Genomic DNA, 18,942 nt, shown 5'->3' with positions numbered 1-18,942 from the left:
ACATAGATGTAAACAAGCAATCTTTCCAAACAAAGGATAACACAACTGCCCAGTGTCACAAGATGAACACACCGGCAAAGCTACAGGCCGCTTTTGCGAAAGTAAAAGTCTTTCGTCGCGCACATCCTCTCCGCTTCTCATTTACACAGTTCGTACGAGTCTTCCCTGTTCGTACATGATCGTCGGCACTTACTTTTTCACTTTTCCTCTTGTGTATGTTGCCCAAAACCACTGAAACACTCGCATTTTGTTGTTTCTTATATCTACAACGGTTAACGGTGCATTATATGGTTCACAGCTTCACGCTCTCGCAGCTGCGGTTGAAAAAGGCGAGTAGAGAAGTGAACCCATTTTCGAGGCCACCTTCCCGGTTGGAGCGTGAGATGGATTTCGTAAGCCATGCGCATCGACACGGGAAGGTTTGCTGCGAAGAAAGGTTATTGTTTAATGCTGTCCCATGCTCTGGAGCTTAAAGCAACCCGTGAACTGTGTTGCTGTCGGATGTTTCTTTGTGCTCTGTTGTGTGCAAAATTCAGTCCCTAGTTGCACCAGCATTTCACCGCAGGAATTAGTGAAAGGCGGTTACATCGTTTAAGATGCACTCAGGGTCACACAGTCCTACATGGGACGTATTTCCGGGGTGAAACATTTAATCGACGAACAAAAGCGTATTTATGCTTTAAAATATACAGCTTTTTGGAAAGTGTTCCTTTACGATAGCACAAACCCGTATGGGGAGAGGTTCAAAACAATAAGTAAAGAAAGAACTGCTTGCCTACTTCTTCTGGTCCATAAGATCCCCCCAGTACGTTCGACAATGTCAAGTTCAACAAAACGTTGCGGGTGCAGAAATCTTTTGCAAGTTGCTCCAGGTGGATCGATCGTACGTACCTTCACCGGCGCACTTTTCGTTCATCTTTCTCCGGTGATCGTTCATACATCTCTAGCGCTTTACCGAACCGTTGATTCCAGCGATAATTCGACCCGTACCACTTTCGAGCGGTGCGGTCACTTTCGACTTTACCGCGAACAGCGGAACGGTAGCCATGGGCGATCGACTCGAGTCATGGGCACCAATAGGATAAACAAAGAAACACAGGAAGAGAAGAATGAGTTATGAGATGTGAATATTACCTCACGAGCAGACGTTGTTTTGCAGTGAGAAGACGGGAAGGTTGTTAGGTAATCGTATAATTCGAAACCACAATAACAAAGTCACCATTGAAGCACTCGGTGGCTACCTGTGGGTAATTTCGATGGTCAGACAGTCGGGGGGAAAATATCTTACCACGAAAGTCAACGGATGGATACAGCGATACGAATCCATCCGGAAGCTGGCAACAGTGCGTAATTGTATGTTTCCTTTTCTTTCTTTCTCTATGGTCCCCGCTTACTCTTTTGCTGCATCCCGTAATAAGTGAACAAACCGCAACGCTACAATGAGATTGCTTGGATCCGCAGCACTGTTGGTAGTGCTGTCAGCGGTTGCTGTCATCGGTGCGGATGAATGGAGCTGGCTTCCGTTGGAAGATGGACTGCAGGGAGAGGATAAGGTACGCGAGAAGCGACAGGACATCGGAGTGCTACCCGCTGCCCAGCAGAACGTCACCGAGGTCGGCGATGAGGACATCCTGAGCTTTATCTTGGATAGCGGTCGCCAAGGTCGCAGCCTCGAAGGGTTCGACGAGGTGTACAGTGATCCGTCGGTGCAGGATGCCCTACAGAATGCCGACGACGCTCAGGCACGTAACATCATCAAGGACAAGCTCTGCTCGCTCGGTTTGATGCAGTGCGAAGGTGGCGAATCGATTGAAGGCAAGCGACCATACTATCCGATCTACGCGCAACAGGCACCACCTCGTCCTAGGCCACCCGTACGTGGCCCTCCGCTTCCTCCGCAACAGTACGCCCAGCGTCCTCCGCTGCCACCGCCGCAAGCTTTACCACCGAAACCCCAGCATCAGGGACCGTATGGACCACCGAAACCAATGCCACTGCCAAACCATGCGCAGCACAAGATCGGCTACGCCGGGCCTCAACAGCGTCCACCCTTCGGTGGACCTCCAAATTCCTTTGCTGGTCCGAGCTATGCCTCGGCCTATCCTTCCAAGCCGCTGGGGCCAATTTACGAAGGTGATGCACCACCGTTTGATTTCGAACCGATCGGTGCCGGAGACAAGATTTACGAAGGTTCCCTGTCCAAGCCCGGAATCGTGCTAAATGAAGGACCACTCGTTAAGCCGGTGGAGCAACACATTCACCATCACTATCACCATATCGATGGTGCGGCTGACACGAAGACTGTCGTCGTCAACAACCCCGTCCCGGTGGCCGCATCAGTTTTAAGTGGTTCGGCTGTAGTTGGAGGATCTAGCTCATCCGGATTTAATTCTGCTACAAACGGTGGTCTATACTCTGCCGGTAGCATTTACGGCTCTCAGGGACTCTCTGGTAATGGATTTTCACCTCTAGCCGGATCCGATTTTGATTACAAAGAGCTGAAAGGCGTCAACAACAACAATGGTTTTGGACAGTCCGGAGTATATGCTGCTCAATCCAAACCCGTTTTTGAGGGATCTTCTTCCTCCTTTGGTCAAGGAAACAGTCAGAGCAGCTTGTACAACCAGGGACCGGCTCAGTTTGGCAGCAACTCACTGTACAGTGGGGAGACATCAAGTACCTATCAGGGTGGTAACGGTGGAGGCTTCCATTCGTCCAACCCAGCTCTCTACAAGAAAGAATTGAATGTGAAGGGACCAGCCGCTTCGAATGGTTTGGGAACCTATGCCGGTAATAACTATAGCAAGTACAGCCAGTATACTAACGAACAGTACGCTTCGAATGGAGGACAGTTTGGATCCAATGGAGGACAGTTCGGAGCTAATGGAGGTCAGTTCGGAGCTAATGGAGGACAGTTCGGAGCTAATGGAGGACAGTTCGGAGCTAATGCAGGACAATTTGGCTCAACGTCTGGACAATACAGCCAATTTGGAAATGGAAACAGCATTGAGGATTGTGTGTGCGTGCCCTACGATCAGTGCCCGGCACAGGACGTGATCGGACGCAAGGATGATCTAATTCTTCCGCTGGATCCTCGCAATCTGAAGACGGACATCGAAGCTGCAGCTGACGAGGTCGTCATTACTGACGGAAACGGTACGATGACAGTGGTACGTGTACCAAAGAATGCCACGGTCGAACCAGACACCAAGAACAAAAAGATTAGCAAGCGTGAGGCAGCGGAAAGCAAATCGAGCGAAGCAAAGGATAAGGCCAGTATTGAACCGGTAAGTTAAATACATGATACGCTACTCACTGTTCTGGTACTTTTAACCAAACTATTACTGGAAAGCTCCAAATTCCATTATAACCCCGTTCCGTTCGGCTCGCATAAACATACATAAAACACACATCAAACGACAATGCCTTGCCCATAACTTATACCCTAATCCTTAACTTACTAACATTTCCTTTGACCTTTAACTGACCACTAAGAATTCCACCTGAGGTACCTATCAATTGTTGGAGAGATTTTTCCTGTACAACAAATCTAGACCGGTGTGTTGTAAGGGCCCCATCAAATGGTCTGCAGACTATGAACACGAAAACTCAAACTTACTTTTTGACCGCATGTCCAATGTTCTCAAAGTTGCCCAGTTGAAGAAAGTACGTTAGAATATCTGAATACCCGGAGACGCTGACAAACGACACATATTCATCGCCGCTCTGGAAGACATCTGCGATTCTGGAAGGATCAGAGCTTTAGAATAGCCTGGTTGTAACACGTTGCGATACTCATTTGAAATGAAAGGATATCACCACACACATTCAAACGAATATACAAATCCTCTGAACGCCTTTTTTGCACTCATAGACGCCGTGCGGCACGGGTTTTTAATGGGAAACGCTTGCGCTTGCCTATTAACCGGTCGACGGAACCAGCCTATGTGTGGGCGTGCGTAAGTGTGTCTGCTTTCTTTGTGTATGAAAGCGTGGGACTGAGGAGTGCGCATAATCTTGCCACTATCTTACTCCTTCCGTACTCCTACTTTCAAATGCTCCTCTTTTCAATTGTATTATTTTAGCGTTTGTTGGGTGGTGGTAGTGGTGGTGACAAGAAGGTAGTGCCCACATTTGGAGTATCGTTCGGTCTGCCGTACCCATCCGGCTATCCGCTCAACCCGTACGGTCCCCATCCGGCGCCGAATCCCTATTTCGGATCGCTCAGTGCGAATGGTTTGAACCTGGGGCTGATAAATGTCAACCCGCTGCTGTCACTCCAGGTGACAAAGGACGAATATGGCGATAAGGTGCTGAAACCGCTGGTCAACTTGCACGTCACACCGACGGAGAACATTGTACATAAGATTGGCGGTCTGCTAGCGGCCAAAAAGCAAAACATATACCATGTGTTCAACCAACACGAACATTATCACTCCCATCATGGTGGATACCCCAGACCCCCGCCAATTTATCATCCCCATCACGTACATGGGCCACCTCCACCGTACGTTGATGGACCGATCCTTTCGAGACCTCCACCGTTCGGTCCCGGTGGACATCCGGAGCTTATCTATACCAAGCCTCCTGGTCCGATCTACACCGGTGCGGGTAATTTTAATAGACCACCTCCGTTTGTCGGTGGACATCCACCGTTTGGGTCCCCGGTTGGTCCGAACTTTGGACCACCGGTCGGGCCCGGTTTTGGACCTGCGGCATTTGGTCCGAGACCTCCATATTTCCGGGACGCTTCCTCGGTGGTGAAAGACGGTGAACATGTCGAACAGTATGACAATGTTGAGCTAGGCCGTAGCACGAACGTGACATTTGCGGGTGAAGCAACGAACGCTTACCGTCCGGCTGGTAACTTCAAGTACCAGTCTGTTTATCCGCAAAATGAACCGAACAGCATCAATGCGAACAGAGCTCAGTACGGTCGGCAGTACCAGAACTATCGAAATGAAAACGGACAGACACGATCTAACGCTGTACGACTTCCGTCCTCCGTTCCGACCCAGAATGTGCCCACACCGGCACCAGGATATTCCGATGGTAGTCCCACGATCAGCTTTCCAAGCAGCAGACGCCGACGACGGGCAACGGACGTCAGAGTACCAGACGCGCTGGAAACAGATAAAGAAATCGTAGCGACCGAGCTTAAGCAGGTCGAAGCAGGTGAATCCTCTTCCGTGCAGGAAAAATCTTTCTCCACAGAAAAGGTACGTAAAGGTGGACCTCGGAACAGCGTACGCGTTTACTACTTTCTGCACAACTCAACCTATATGTATCATACTTGTACACGATTAGGTGACCGACAAAGAACGACATAACATACAGTGATTGTATAAGAAGCCACGGGGATCGACGGGCGTAATTATCCAAACATACGATTAATGTTCCTTCTTGTTCCCTACAAACTCCACAGAGACAAGCATACTACGGCCCACGACCAGGTCAACAACAGCAGCTGCAGCAGCAGTGTAGCGGACGTCAGGTTTGCTGTCGCAGACCAGTTTATCGTAATCCAGCGCAGCAGAATCTGGGCAAGTGCGGTGTAAGAAACGCTCAAGGTATCAACGGCCGCATTAAGAACCCGGTTTATATCGATGGGGACAGCGAGTTCGGTGAATACCCTTGGCAGGTGGCCATCTTGAAGAAGGATCCGAAGGAATCCGTATACGTGTGCGGTGGTACACTGATTGACAATCTGTACATCATTACGGCGGCTCATTGTGTAAAAACGTAAGTGTGAAAAAGCTATGGCTTTTGACACATTTGTATGCAATAGATGTTAATGTGGTTTTTCTTCTCCCTACCATTAGATATAATGGGTTCGATCTTCGCGTACGGCTCGGCGAATGGGACGTTAATCACGACGTCGAGTTCTATCCCTATATTGAACGGGATGTAATCTCGGTGCAAGTCCATCCAGAATACTATGCCGGTACGCTGGACAACGATTTGGCCATTTTGAAGATGGATCGTCCAGTGGATCTCACCAGTGCACCACACATTGCTCCCGCATGTCTGCCGGATAAACATACCGACTTCTCCGGCCAGCGTTGCTGGACTACCGGTTGGGGTAAAGATGCGTTCGGTGACTACGGCAAGTACCAGAACATCCTGAAGGAGGTAGACGTACCGATTGTAAACCACTACCAGTGTCAGAATCAGCTCCGCCAGACACGACTCGGCTTCTCGTACAACCTCAACCAGGGTTTCATCTGCGCCGGTGGAGAAGAGGGCAAGGATGCGTGCAAGGGTGACGGCGGTGGTCCGTTGGTGTGTGAACGGAATGGTGTTTGGCAGGTGGTTGGTGTTGTGTCCTGGGGCATCGGCTGCGGACAAGCGAATGTGCCCGGCGTTTACGTAAAGGTCGCCCACTACCTTGACTGGATCAATCAGGTTCGTGGCCGGTTCTAAACGCCACGAGCTCTGGCATCACTATTTATTGACCCCACACAGTGTAGTTAGGTAGTGTTTAGATTATTAACGAACGAATTGTGCTGGACGTTGTGCAGTGACGATTTTTGACCGATATAACCATATTTCTGTCTACTTCTTCAGCTGAAATCATTGCTAGCGCGGTTCAGCTGGAGTTAAAGTGTACGATGCTATATGCAGGCATTCGAGGAGTAGGAACGAGTTTCTTTGTATTGCGAGATTTACTGTGTACGCGTAAAATTAACGATTATCGATCTTCTCACACAATGAAATGAATAAATTATTCTATTTATTCTGTTTTTCGTAAATGCATGCTTCTCTTTTAGTAGTTAACCGTTGGCGGGATTGGTTTGCTCCGACCTCATTTTTCCTAATCTTCTCTTCTTCTTCTTTATCGACACAACTCGGGGGTCTTAGGGGCTTGCCATTTCTGTTTTTTTGGCTTCATTTACCCGTAACTACTTAGTCAGTCCTGGTACGGTTCGGTGACCGTGACTGGCGCCGCTATCTATACACCATAGAGGCCGCGCCTATTATTCCTAATACCAGTGTGTAAATATTTCGTACGCTACAGCTATTTGAGCCAAATATTACCTTACAGGTTCTTCGATGGCTTTGGTTGGACAAAGGTATTTCAGAAAGTATTATGTGTTATTTGTACACTGTTATGTTCCTAGAATTTAATGAGCATTCAGGATAGCGAACTTGGTACTTACGAAATGAACTATCTCTTCTTGATCGCCTTGGGGTCATAACACATTCTTTGTACACTTTCACATAGATCAAGCCTGATCCTCACAACTGCCCAACTGCAACATTGTTCACGAATCCTCCTTCAAGACAAAAATCTGCTGAAGATGGAGCATATCTGCTTCACACATTCGCCTCATCGACTGTACATACCTTGATTTTGTGTTGCACAGAACTGTCAGAAGCTCGTGTGAGTGTAGTGGTAAGTACACAATGGATGGACCTTTGTTTCAGGCACATGGAACACGAAGTAGAAGAAACGTAAACACGGTGTTTGCATAACCCGAGGAAATCCCGTCGAAACGATGGCAACAATTAAATACATCGGCCGCACAACGGATTTTCGCGGCAAAACGTTATGGGAAATTGTGGGAAATCTTAAAAACTTTGGCGTTGGGCGTGTCGTTGTGAGAAGCATGTTCGAACGCTATCCAGAGCCAAGCTTCATGAAAATAGTGAAAGTTGAAGCACTACCGAACGAGGTAGGTGGTTAGGATTGAAGATTGGAAACTATCTGATTTGCTACAATTTTTGTATGAATATAAACAGGAACCTGCAAGAAAGGTGCGTGTCACTGTGGAGAAAACTTTCCGTGGTCAAAAGAGTCCCAACTTGGTGCAGATTGAGAGCGTTTCATACAAAGCCGACTACCGGTTGCTGTCAAAACACGAAGAAGAATCATACTGTAAGTTGGTGGAACGACAGGTGAAGATATTCCCGCGGGAAATTGAGCTGCCGCCACTGTTGAAAGAATTCATCGCTCGCGAAACTGGTAAACCTGTCCCAAAAGTTCCCATCAAGCTAAAAGTCGGTCGGGAAAGCAGATATCGCGTGGCGAAGGTAGATGAAAAGCCGACAGTTGAGGTTACGATGAACATCGGCAAACCGGCGAGCCCTAGCTTGTACGCCAACTGTGAACTGTAATGTGCATGCATACAAAATATAGTCTATAACAAAATTGAATCAATGCGTTTATTCGAAAAGAAATCCTCGTATATTAGTCGATCAATCATCGCGCCAAGTTACTTCCACCTCGTCGGTACGGAATCGTTGTGTTATAGTCGAATCATTCCACGCCATGCGTGTTCCGCTGCGAAACATTTCCCAACCAGCGTGCGCTATCATCACTCCGTTGTCGATGCAGAACCGTTCATCGGTTGCGAACAACTTGGCACCACGCTCCTCGCACATAATGGCCATCATCTCTTGCAGTCGTACATTGCATCCAACACCCCCAACTATTAGCACCTCCTTCGAACCAGTGTGAGCCATGGCACGTTCCGTCGTTTCTACAAGCATTGCGAATAGTGTCTCCTGTAGCGAGAAGCACAGATCTTCATCGGACCATTTTTCCTGGTTCGCTTTGGTTTGTGTCTTTCTTTGCTTCTCTGTTGGACGTGCCTTCTGCTCTAGAAATGACAGTATGCCCGAGAAACTCATGTCCATGCCTTTCACCGAATATGGCAATGGTACGTAATTTTTGCCTTTTTTCGCCATCTGCTCGATATTGTACCCAGGGCTAGGGTCGTTCGATAGATGAATAATGCGTGCAAACCGATCAAGACAGTTGCCGATCGCAATGTCGATCGTTTCACCAAAAATGCGGTATCGTTTACAGGCGTACGAGATGATCTGCGTGTTGCCACCGCTCACGTACAGTACGGTGGGGTTAGCAGCCTTCGTTATAAGCCGTCCCATTTCAATATGTCCGATGCAGTGATTAACACCAAGTATGGGTTTATTCCATATTTGCGCTACCGTTCTAGCTACTATGGCCACCGCCAGCAGGGGCGGTGCCATACCGGGTCCTTTAGTGTAGCACACAACATCTATTTCCGTGGGCGATATACCCGACACATCCAGTGCACGCCTCAGAATGTCCAGCACGCGGGAACGATGGTGCTGAGCCGTTTCCTTTGGCAGGAAACCTAGTAGGCAACGGAGAAAAAAATATAGACATTCATTGGGAGTAACTTCATTGAAAGGCCAACTCTTGCGCCTCACCTTCACCGGGTGGTGTGATGTACGTTTCACGCTCGTTGGCCAACACGTCTCCATCTCGAACGATTCCGACACCAATTTTATTGGCACTACCTTCAAACCCAATTGCGATCACCATCAAGATGAAGTGGATTTTGCAGATTTTCCAATACGATCCCGCTGCAGGGAAATACAACTTCCTGCAAGGATGAAAACCTCACTGACGTTCGAATGTAAACAACCGGCTGGGAATGACAGGCTTGCAACAACGGCGATGATACGTCATTCCACACACTTTCAAAGAGTTTTTTCTTTATTTCTAAACAATAAACGAAGCAGCATCTCGCCTTTTTAATGCATATGAAGCATTCTGATCAGACAAATATATCATACTTTAAGAACCTAAGACTTTCAAGATAAACAACTGTTTTCCGATTTATGCATTTTTGCTTTGCATGGTCGTGTTGACCACCACACTGGTGACGGCTTTGTGCAACGGTGTTTCCACAGGGGTGTCCACATCAGGTGCGTGGAAAAAGTAAAGCATAAAACCTGCCGCCAGAGCAAAATGAGCCAGCTCGATGGCCAGCACAATGAAGAGCGAGTACTTTGATTTTTTCACAGCCGGCATCAGAATCGTCAGCAGGGCAAATCCGGACAAGAATGCTCCAGTGATGACCAGTAACCATTGGAACAGAGAAACCTGTGCAAAAGTGGTTTAATATGAAAATTTGTTGCACTAATCGGTTACTAAACCGTACCTGAATGGTCCAAAGAACAGACACGGGAATGTAGATCGCTAGCGAGTAACCGTAAATGCAGACCAGTGATAGTAAACTCGGAGAGCCAAGTTCCTCGTCTTCTTCTATGTCTAATTCACCAGATCGTACGCTCCACTTCAGGAATGCCCAGAGAGCGGAGGGAACCAGCAGGGTGTACATTATAATCGCAGTGGCTGAGTACGAAACCAAGTGGAAGTTGTAACGCCAGTGATGGTTACCCGTGTTTTGTAGATAGCTTGCCATGTTGCCCGAAATGGCAATTGTGAAAATCTGAAAATGAAACAATCTGGTCAGTGGAAACCCACAAGCCACACAAAACCCAACCACAGCTACACAATTACCAAAGTTAACACGATCCAGACCGGTCCATAAAGATCCGGATTCGTGGCAATGTTGAGCTTCAGGTAGTTGACGGGTGCGCGCTTGGGAATCATCGAGGTGGCAATGCGATCTACCACAATCATAGTATCTACGTCGAAAAAACGTTGGTAGTACTCAAAACTAAAAATCGAACCACCCTTCGCCGAGTTGTTTCCTGATGATAACACAATGCGTTGATTCATAAGCGGATGGTGAACAAATTTCGATTGGCCTTCCTACCTTTCGCCGTTCCATCTTGATCATCCTCGTCGTCGATACTGGGGAGTGTACGCTGCGGTGAATTTATGTTGATTTGTGCACTTTGGCTTCCACTAGCCTCGTTCATTAGTGGAAATTCTTTGAACGACAACAAATCGTCCACGGATGCATCCATTTTTTGGGATGGTAAATAAAACTGGAGCTCTTCTGTATTTGTGAAATTTGCATGCTTTGATTACGTCAGTTTGACATTTTCAAACACCAAAAATGTGTATCGATGACAGCAGCATTTGTTTATTATTGGATTCAGCAATTTCAGTTTCAGATCGCATGTTTGCAAAGAAATATATTCGAATTCAAGGATGAATGAACAAATTTAAATAAAATCTTATTTAACAATACTCACACAAAAGAACTCTAACGAAAAGCTTAAATTTCCGTTTTATTGCATTCTCTGGTAACATCATAACTTTCGTCGTGCCGATAAACATGGAATTCTTTTTTCCAAAATACATTGAAATTTTGACCTATTATTACAACCTTATTAACTACGAAGACACTATAGCCAACGGACCTACATCGCACTGTAACCAAACAATAGTCTCGCACTATCAACTAAAAGGCACGTTGTGTTTGAACATGAGAAGTGAATTTTTCCGTAACTGAGCTTTCGAACGATCTCCTAAACGATATCCATCGTTAGCGGAATCATAAGACAATTGTTGAGCATTTTGCTGTTTGCCAGCGCGGGCAGATTGTCTACACTCTTATACCGTATGTAGAGCTTCAGCATCCGTATTTTCCAATTGTTATTCTCCATCGGATCACGCCGAAGTCCGATTAGCGTTTCAAACTCCCCCAGACACACGAACCGGTTATCCGGTCCCGGTTGATTATTGTACACGACGCCACATGAGAGCGCCAGCACACCCGACTCCATGATTCGTCCTTGACATCCATCGAACATTATGTTCGGCACTAGCTGAAAGTTGTACTGGAACTTAAGGCTAAGGATCAGATTGATGATATCCTGTGGACCGCACACCTGTTCGGTGCCTTGTTGTGTTTCACTGATCTCCAGCATCACTGTGCAGTTGGCATCGTTCCAAAATGCACTTTCGTCCAGCGAGTTGCGGTTCCACTTGAGAAAGAACCATACGGTGTAGTCGAGTGCGAGCAAATTCACCGGATATTGCTCGAGGCCGGGTGGTTCGGTGTCCGATTCATCACCGGGCCCATTTGTATTTTCACTGAAGAACACACCATTCGAAGATGCTGCTAGCGCGTTGTAGTTATCGATGTGGTTTTGCAGCGTTGTCCCGCTGGAACAGCTGGAGTCTGCGGATGTCGATGGAAATACGTACGAAGTGGACGACGGTCCTGGCATGTCATTGGACGATGGTACATAGGATGCATCCGTTGAGCTACCGTACTTGCGTCTCCAGAGTTGCAAGCAGTGCTCGATTATAATCGCCTTTGAACTGTCTTGTGGTAAGTTAATATTGTAGCTTTGCAGGTATTTGACGAGGTACTCTGTTTTAACGATATTTTTGGCCAGCAAGGTTCCAGCATCACGACAATGTTCCATCATAACGTTTAAAGACTCTGAAATTAGACATTAAAAATGTTTCAATAAAAATCGTCTTTACCCATCCCGGTGAAAGGCGTTCACTATCTAATATATCGCGACAATATTGTGTTTTCTTATCGTGCACAACCGCCGTGGAATTAGCGAACCAATCATTTCAATTATTTTGACAAATCCAGCCACCATAAATCAAACGTAGCGAGAAAGAAAACCGCTTCTATTCCGCCACCCCATTGATAGATAAGCGCGATATCATATGCAGCGACATCGGCCGAACATACTTTCCAGCGTGATCTCTTTGATGGAGTTCTTCGAGATGATGTTCCCAATCGCTAGCGTAACTTTGCGCACTTCAGGATCAACCTGGGTGAAGAAGTCGGCTATACCGTTGCGCTCATGCTCAGCCGATATCACCATTATGTTGCTCCGCCGTTCGGACTGCGAAAGGGGTTCGATAAAACACAAAACTTCCGGTTACACGATCCTCAACACCTAACCCCGGCTTTACAGGTACGATTTGTCGAAGCGCGCACTGAGAATGAAACACACCTTATCGTGCCTTATAACGCGGAAGTGTTTAGAAACTTGTTTGATTGGCTTTTCCAGCAGCTCGGGGAGTGAAGTAGAGGTATTTGTCCAATAACAAAATACAAGTTGTTATGCTAAGACACTATTTTCGTCTCGTGCCTTCCTCATTTCGCAGTCTTTTCACTATTCCGTTTTGTACGCTGCTTCGTAACATATGACTGAAAAAAACACCGCCATTCCAGTGTTGCCAGCACGCTCTGCGTGGTTAGCGATAGTTATAAATTGTGATAAAAACACAATTGTATAAGTTGTATGAGAAAACTATGAACTATGTTATGCCATTTCAATACTGAAAGTGAAAATATACAAATTCTACTTTTTAGCATTTAGAAAATCCGGATTTCTTGCTGGTAAAACTTCCAAATTGCACAACTTGCGACTTGGGCCTCACTGAACCGGCTGTCAGCAGGATGTTATGACACATGCAGCTGTCACGAACACGTACAGCTGTGTATGAGGGTTCATCTACACTACGCGAATCTCCAAATCCAGATTTAAACAGTTTAATATAATTTAAACCTCTTCATTCAACTAATCGGGTCAAACTAGGGGAAGATTTCACAGCTTTTCTCGGCTTTCTAGCATAAAGCTATTTATACTTCCTCTCGTTGCATATACTCTTCTAATCAACATTGCAGCAGATGAGAAACCGAACGTCAAATATACATTTCTCGACAACAATCTCGTACAGTGTAACACAGCCTTAATCAAAATTTTCATCAGTCATCACACACGCACGAAACTTGTAAGCCGAATTTCATCAACACGCATCGTATGAACAATTGCGAAGATTGTGTAATAAAGTGTATTATGGTTTAAAGTAACTTGTTAAAGCTTGCTGCAGCTAGGTGAGTGTTTGCATGAGTGCGGTATAGTGGTACAAAAAAACCCCAATCACCTATCGCAGTAAAATGGCATATCGTGTTTTGACGACAGCCAAAAAGCTCGAATCCGTTCTCGTCGGGCTGAACAGGCCACACCGCACCGTGAATGGGCCGGACTGTGAACAGGTAACACATAATAGAGTCGAACAGTTTTGTTTACAGCATTATCACATACCAAATTCTTTCCTTTTCGTAGATTATTCGCAGCCTAAGTTATCTCGAATCCAAAAGCAACAAAACGTGGAACGAATTCATCCGCCGTATACAGGTGTTTTGTGAAAAGCCACCGAAAGGGTTCGAGAAATACTACAAACCACCTGGTGCTGGCCAGCAAAAGCAAACAAGCAAAGCTGGTGAAAGCACAGCCAGTAAAGATGGCAATACGTCTGACCCTCAGCCCAACTCGTCCCAATCCACTGCAACTCCGCCGGATGCATCGCCTCGTAAGAGTGATTGGAATTTGGGGATGTTTTCACCCCAACCGGCACGTGGTAAGGGTGGTTCCAGCAGTGGAAGCGGTGGTTCTGGTCGTCCCATTGGCGGGGGCGAAGATGGCGATAAAGAGAAAATGCTGATCTTTGGTGCGTTGGCTGGTATTGCATTAATATCGGCCATTGCGTTCTTCGAGATGGGCTACAAGGAAATAGCGTGGAAGGAATTTGTGAACAAGTACGTTTGGTATTAGGAACAGCAATACTGACATTGGTGCAATGTAATTGTTGTTTCGTCTTGTCTTGTCTTGTTTGTTCTTGTTTTCTTTTATTATGTTGTTTTGTCTCAAATAGTAATAACTGAAATCAGACAAACTGCAGGCGGTACTAATGATTTTCTTTCTATCCATGATTTCAGCTACCTCGCCCGGGGCATCGTCGACAAGCTAGAAGTGGTTAACAAAAAATGGGTCCGCGTTAAACTAACACCCGGCAATGCCACAGATTCGTCGGTATGAACCAATTTTTCTAGAGATGTCGTCACGGTGTAAAGGGAATGGGAAATAACCTTCTTCCTTCTTATTGTAGGGCGTTCTGTGGTTTAACATTGGCAGCGTAGATTCGTTCGAGCGCAACCTAGAGAATGTACAAACCGACATGAACATCGAGCCGGTAAACTTTGTCCCGGTGATCTACCGGAGCGAGCTGGAGGCATCCAGCCTGACGGGTCTTTTGCCGACCCTACTCATTATCGGATTTCTCGTATACATGATGCGTCGCTCTTCGGAAATGATGGGTGGCGGCCGAGGAGGACGACGTGGCGGTGGTCTATTCGGTGGCGTCATGCAATCGACCGCCAAGCTAATCAATGCTAATGAAATCAACGTCGGTTTCAAGTAGGTGAACCAATTGTGAAGATATAATTTGATGAAATCTAAACTTTAGTTAACTTTTCGGTTCTAGGGATGTAGCCGGTTGCGAGGAGGCCAAGATCGAAATCATGGAGTTTGTGAATTTTCTTAAAAACCCCCAGCAGTATATTGATCTTGGAGCGAAAATCCCCAAAGGAGCCATGCTGACAGGGCCACCCGGTACGGGCAAAACGTTGCTTGCAAAAGCAACTGCTGGCGAAGCAAACGTTCCGTTCATTACAGTGTCGGGTTCGGAGTTTTTAGAAATGTTTGTTGGTGTGGGACCGTCGCGAGTACGCGACATGTTTGCTATGGCACGCAAGAACGCACCGTGCATTCTGTTCATCGATGAAATCGATGCCGTTGGACGAAAGCGCGGTGGCAAAAGCTTCGGAGGACATTCGGAGCAAGAAAACACACTCAACCAGCTGCTAGTGGAGATGGATGGGTTTAACACAACGACCAATGTGGTGGTGCTGGCCGCGACGAACCGAGTGGACATTCTGGACAAGGCACTGCTACGACCGGGACGCTTCGATCGACAGATTTACGTGCCAGCACCCGACATTAAGGGACGCGCCTCCATTTTCAAAGTGCATTTGGGACCGCTCAAGACGGATCTGGACAAAACAGATCTAGCGCGCAAAATGGCCGCCCTTACACCAGGCTTCACGGGAGCGGACATTGCGAACGTGTGTAACGAGGCGGCCCTGATTGCGGCCCGCGATCTGAACGAGTCCATAATCATGAAGCACTTCGAGCAAGCAATCGAACGAGTAATTGCGGGCATGGAGAAGAAAACGAACGTGCTGTCGCCAGAGGAAAAACGAACCGTTGCGTACCACGAGGCAGGACACGCTGTCTGTGGCTGGTTCCTGGAGCACTCCGATCCATTGTTGAAGGTGTCGATTATACCACGCGGTAAAGGTCTCGGCTATGCGCAGTACCTTCCGAAGGATCAGTACCTGCTAACGACGGAGCAGCTGTACGATCGTATGTGCATGACGTTGGGCGGTCGTGTATCGGAAGAAATTTTCTTCGAACGCATCACGACCGGAGCGCAGGACGATCTCAAAAAAATTACCGACAGTGCGTACGCCCAAATAACGCGCTTCGGCATGAACAAGAAGGTTGGCAACGTTAGCTTCGACAGTTCGCAGCCGGGCGATCCCATGTTCACGAAACCCTACTCGGAACAGACGGCACAAATTATCGACGAAGAGGTCCGTGCTCTGATCGATCGGGCGTATGTGCGAACGAAGGCGCTGCTGACGAAGCATCGGGCCGATGTGGAGAAGGTAGCGGAACGGTTACTCAAGAACGAGATTCTAAGCCGTGACGACATGATCGAACTGCTCGGCAAGCGCCCATTCCCGGAAAAGTCGACGTACGAGGAGTTCGTAGAGGGTACGGGTTCGTTCGAGGAGGACACTACACTGCCGGATGGGTTGGCCAGCTGGAACAAGGAAAAGGCACAAGAAAAGGATGCAACAAGTGCAAAGGGAGGCGATGAAGAGAGCAAACTAAAGGCGTAAAAGTCAAGCTATAATGTTATTAGTTGAACAAGTGAAAAGTGAATGAATGTGTTCTGGCAACTGTCAGAAATGGAAATAAAATCTTCGCTACCAACAGGTGCAATCCACTTTCGCTCAATTAATTCTCCCCAAAAAGGTTTTGTTTTGTAATAATGGGTATTATAGTGAAATATATAGTTATATCCCTAAATAGCAATCAGTTCGTTGATATGGGCCTATGAATTCCAGAAAGTATCCATTTCCTAGCCCGCAGCGGGAAAAACTCATAATGCAAAGGTGTCGAACCTCAATCAGTCAAGCAAACATTTGATCTTATGGAAACAAATACTTTTTTGGATTTTCAACATTTATTTGTTTATTTTACTAAACTCTGTATTACTAATATAGACGAAAAAAAACCTTAAATAAGCAATTGTTATACATGTGTTCTAACACCAATTTGCCACAGTGGTATTTAGTTTGAAGTATGCGGAAACTCTTCAAACGATATGTGTGTATCTGGTACTTCATTTGTTATTGCTGCTTTTCAATAAAAAAAAACAGTGTTCAAAACTGGTACAAATACACATCATAGCAAGTTTGCTACACTTGGAATTCACTCGTAACACATCCCGTCTACGTTTGACCAAGCTGTGCACGCGTTATCTTCAGCAACCCGAGAGCTAGTACAGCCGCGCGTCGTCTCGCGTATAGTACACACTCGGATTTTAGTCTCGCGCGCGCGTTGCTGCGGTTAGAGCGGTCGTCTCCTCGAGTTGCACGGATAGAACAAATCACACACATCGTGCTGAAAACTTTGTGCTTCAAAACTTGTTTTACAAATTTACAACATATTTATAACGATACCGTGTTCGGATTAGAAGAAAATCTATAAATTCCCATTTTTGTGCGTCGTACATGCAAAGGTAATTGAAACACCCCAGTCCCGCCCCACAGTGTACACTTTGATGCTTTACAGCAAGGAAATACTCATTCGCAGTGCTTGCAACAACGAGTAGCGATAGATTAAAATTCAACCGACGTCACAAGTGGCCTTAAAAAGCATAAATGTTTGCAACAATCTGCAAGTGAAATTGGTTTGGAAATGGTCCAAAAAAAGTGAAAACTACCACGCATCGGACAGATTCATCTCGCATCGATTGAGAGGAGCGGGATTCTGTTGCTCGTGATGACGTGAGATTGGTGCGAATCACTTCACGGGAGACACGGTATCCTGTGGTCGGTCCGCAGATCAATAATTGTTCATGCGCACTGTCGCATTTCTGCCGTGCGCGCGTTAACGCCGTAACGGGCGTGATTTCCGTTCCCTCCAAAGAGTTGCTACAACGGCGGAATGTTGTCCATTCGAACCATGCTCCAGTGTCCGTTTTATGAGTACTCCGTTTGTATTGCATAGCATTCGTACACGCGAACAAATTTCAAATCCCGAACCAAGCGCGTGTTTTACTATCTGGTGCAGCGTAGCGCACGACTAGTGCTCATTCAAATAAATTTTAATCTAACATCAGGCGGATAATAGAGAAAACTAACGCAAACCTGCCGTGGTCAATCGAGTGGCACCCCTTTTTAATACTTCCGCAGTCAACTGCTGGATTTGATTCCTTTCTACGACGATTAAGGAACGGGTGGTACTTAATCACCCACTCCAACGGCACACTAGACCAGCCCAACATGTTCATACCTGCCTTTTTACGTATTAACACCAAAGTCGCCCCTGTCTTTGCATATCCTTCCCAACCACAGTCCTGCTGACGAGCCTTTGTTTACGTTTAGCCCAGCAAAGAATATGCGCACCAGAAAAGGGAAAGTGCGCGCCAACCAGCGGGAGAAGCATGTTTGCTTCCGCAATGTACCCGTCAAAGGTCAGTTCGTAAAAAAGGGAAGAAAATTCCACAAGGAAAAAGGAAAAGTTTATTGTTTGGTTGTGTTAGTGTGATAGAACGCATACACACACACCCATTTATTGCGGACATTTGGTCTTGGTGATCCTTTTGCTTGAGAATTAGTTCTTGATGGAGCAGAATTGTATGTTGCCATTTTCCGGGATGACTCATTCTTATTGAAGTGTATTTTTAGCTATCCCACCGAAAGGACACACGCTTTTTTCCAATGGTAGAGAAGCGAAATTGATCATTAACTTAAAGTATTGCTTATAAATTGATTTATAAGCTTAATGCATACAGATTTTATCATAGATCTAAGTCTTGTTATTTGATGATATTATTTTAGACTCTTTAATGACTTTAAAGAGGAAATTAGACTGATTTTAAAAAGGGTAATCTATTATTGGCAACATAATATCGCCCAGTATATTCGCCCGACTGTTACCGTCCACCAACACTGGACTGTGAGTCTGTCTCTTGACCCACAAAACAATTGTTATCTTCCAATCATCATCTGATGCGAACTTATCGTTCCTTTATTAACCCCTTGTTGAACCCGCCCTGACTACTAGAACATCCGATACCGA

General features: G+C 46.4%; 6 protein-coding genes across 6 annotated transcripts; 3 read left to right on the top strand and 3 right to left on the bottom strand.

Annotated features, from left to right (window-relative positions):
• The first annotated feature begins 1,439 nt into the window (after positions 1-1,439).
• Positions 1,440-6,423, top strand: LOC128715673 (uncharacterized). The gene is made up of 4 exons (XM_053810583.1): positions 1,440-3,287; positions 4,086-5,219; positions 5,426-5,742; positions 5,823-6,423. Exons 1-4 carry the CDS (start codon positions 1,440-1,442, stop codon positions 6,421-6,423), a joined length of 3,900 nt encoding a protein of 1,299 aa, XP_053666558.1.
• A 1,076-nt stretch (positions 6,424-7,499) lies between these two features.
• On the top strand, positions 7,500-8,118 carry LOC128714256 (uncharacterized). Its single transcript, XM_053809130.1, has 2 exons — positions 7,500-7,676; positions 7,744-8,118. Exons 1-2 carry the CDS (start codon positions 7,500-7,502, stop codon positions 8,116-8,118), a joined length of 552 nt encoding a protein of 183 aa, XP_053665105.1.
• An 81-nt stretch (positions 8,119-8,199) lies between these two features.
• On the bottom strand, positions 8,200-9,313 carry LOC128716401 (tRNA N6-adenosine threonylcarbamoyltransferase). The gene is made up of 2 exons (XM_053811321.1): positions 9,199-9,313; positions 8,200-9,122 (listed from the first exon to the last, which is right to left on the bottom strand). Exons 1-2 carry the CDS (start codon positions 9,311-9,313, stop codon positions 8,200-8,202), a joined length of 1,038 nt encoding a protein of 345 aa, XP_053667296.1.
• A 297-nt stretch (positions 9,314-9,610) lies between these two features.
• Positions 9,611-10,710, bottom strand: LOC128713480 (protein YIPF1). The gene is made up of 4 exons (XM_053808340.1): positions 10,557-10,710; positions 10,298-10,491; positions 9,936-10,226; positions 9,611-9,877 (listed from the first exon to the last, which is right to left on the bottom strand). The coding sequence occupies exons 1-4, from the start codon at positions 10,708-10,710 to the stop codon at positions 9,611-9,613; spliced, it is 906 nt and encodes a 301-aa protein (XP_053664315.1).
• A 507-nt stretch (positions 10,711-11,217) lies between these two features.
• LOC128714596 (uncharacterized) lies at positions 11,218-12,540 on the bottom strand. Its single transcript, XM_053809469.1, has 2 exons — positions 12,405-12,540; positions 11,218-12,140 (listed from the first exon to the last, which is right to left on the bottom strand). Exons 1-2 carry the CDS (start codon positions 12,538-12,540, stop codon positions 11,218-11,220), a joined length of 1,059 nt encoding a protein of 352 aa, XP_053665444.1.
• Positions 12,541-13,622: 1,082 nt separating this feature from the next.
• LOC128716110 (AFG3-like protein 2) lies at positions 13,623-16,472 on the top strand. Its single transcript, XM_053811029.1, has 5 exons — positions 13,623-13,721; positions 13,792-14,264; positions 14,445-14,538; positions 14,615-14,922; positions 14,990-16,472. Exons 1-5 carry the CDS (start codon positions 13,623-13,625, stop codon positions 16,470-16,472), a joined length of 2,457 nt encoding a protein of 818 aa, XP_053667004.1.
• The last annotated feature ends 2,470 nt before the right edge of the window (positions 16,473-18,942 follow it).

This window comes from Anopheles marshallii, chromosome 3, assembly GCF_943734725.1.
Source record: "Anopheles marshallii chromosome 3, idAnoMarsDA_429_01, whole genome shotgun sequence".
NCBI lineage: Eukaryota > Metazoa > Arthropoda > Insecta > Diptera > Culicidae > Anopheles > Anopheles marshallii.
The sequence above is the reverse complement of the archived record's forward strand: the minus strand, read 5'-3'. Positions and strand labels throughout refer to the sequence as shown.

What these genes read in the sequence shown, in the direction of transcription:
- LOC128715673 (XM_053810583.1), top strand. Translation starts at nt 1,440, where the DNA reads ATGAGATTGCTTGGATCCGCAGCACTGTTGGTAGTGCTGTCAGCGGTT. An exon ending in ATAAGGCCAGTATTGAACCG is followed by an intron (nt 3,288 to 4,085) that starts GTAAGTTAAATA and finishes GTATTATTTTAG; the next exon opens with CGTTTGTTGGGTGGTGGTAG. An exon ending in AATCTTTCTCCACAGAAAAG is followed by an intron (nt 5,220 to 5,425) that starts GTACGTAAAGGT and finishes CAAACTCCACAG; the next exon opens with AGACAAGCATACTACGGCCC.
- LOC128714256 (XM_053809130.1), top strand. Translation starts at nt 7,500, where the DNA reads ATGGCAACAATTAAATACATCGGCCGCACAACGGATTTTCGCGGCAAA. An exon ending in TTGAAGCACTACCGAACGAG is followed by an intron (nt 7,677 to 7,743) that starts GTAGGTGGTTAG and finishes GAATATAAACAG; the next exon opens with GAACCTGCAAGAAAGGTGCG.
- LOC128716401 (XM_053811321.1), bottom strand. Translation starts at nt 9,313, where the DNA reads ATGGTGATCGCAATTGGGTTTGAAGGTAGTGCCAATAAAATTGGTGTC. An exon ending in CATCACACCACCCGGTGAAG is followed by an intron (nt 9,123 to 9,198) that starts GTGAGGCGCAAG and finishes GTTGCCTACTAG; the next exon opens with GTTTCCTGCCAAAGGAAACG.
- LOC128713480 (XM_053808340.1), bottom strand. Translation starts at nt 10,710, where the DNA reads ATGGATGCATCCGTGGACGATTTGTTGTCGTTCAAAGAATTTCCACTA. An exon ending in TCTGGATCGTGTTAACTTTG is followed by an intron (nt 10,227 to 10,297) that starts GTAATTGTGTAG and finishes TTTCATTTTCAG; the next exon opens with ATTTTCACAATTGCCATTTC. An exon ending in CTGTTCTTTGGACCATTCAG is followed by an intron (nt 9,878 to 9,935) that starts GTACGGTTTAGT and finishes ACTTTTGCACAG; the next exon opens with GTTTCTCTGTTCCAATGGTT.
- LOC128714596 (XM_053809469.1), bottom strand. Translation starts at nt 12,540, where the DNA reads ATGGTGATATCGGCTGAGCATGAGCGCAACGGTATAGCCGACTTCTTC. An exon ending in CAAAGAGATCACGCTGGAAA is followed by an intron (nt 12,141 to 12,404) that starts GTATGTTCGGCC and finishes GTCTAATTTCAG; the next exon opens with AGTCTTTAAACGTTATGATG.
- LOC128716110 (XM_053811029.1), top strand. Translation starts at nt 13,623, where the DNA reads ATGGCATATCGTGTTTTGACGACAGCCAAAAAGCTCGAATCCGTTCTC. An exon ending in ATGGGCCGGACTGTGAACAG is followed by an intron (nt 13,722 to 13,791) that starts GTAACACATAAT and finishes TCCTTTTCGTAG; the next exon opens with ATTATTCGCAGCCTAAGTTA. An exon ending in GCAATGCCACAGATTCGTCG is followed by an intron (nt 14,539 to 14,614) that starts GTATGAACCAAT and finishes TTCTTATTGTAG; the next exon opens with GGCGTTCTGTGGTTTAACAT.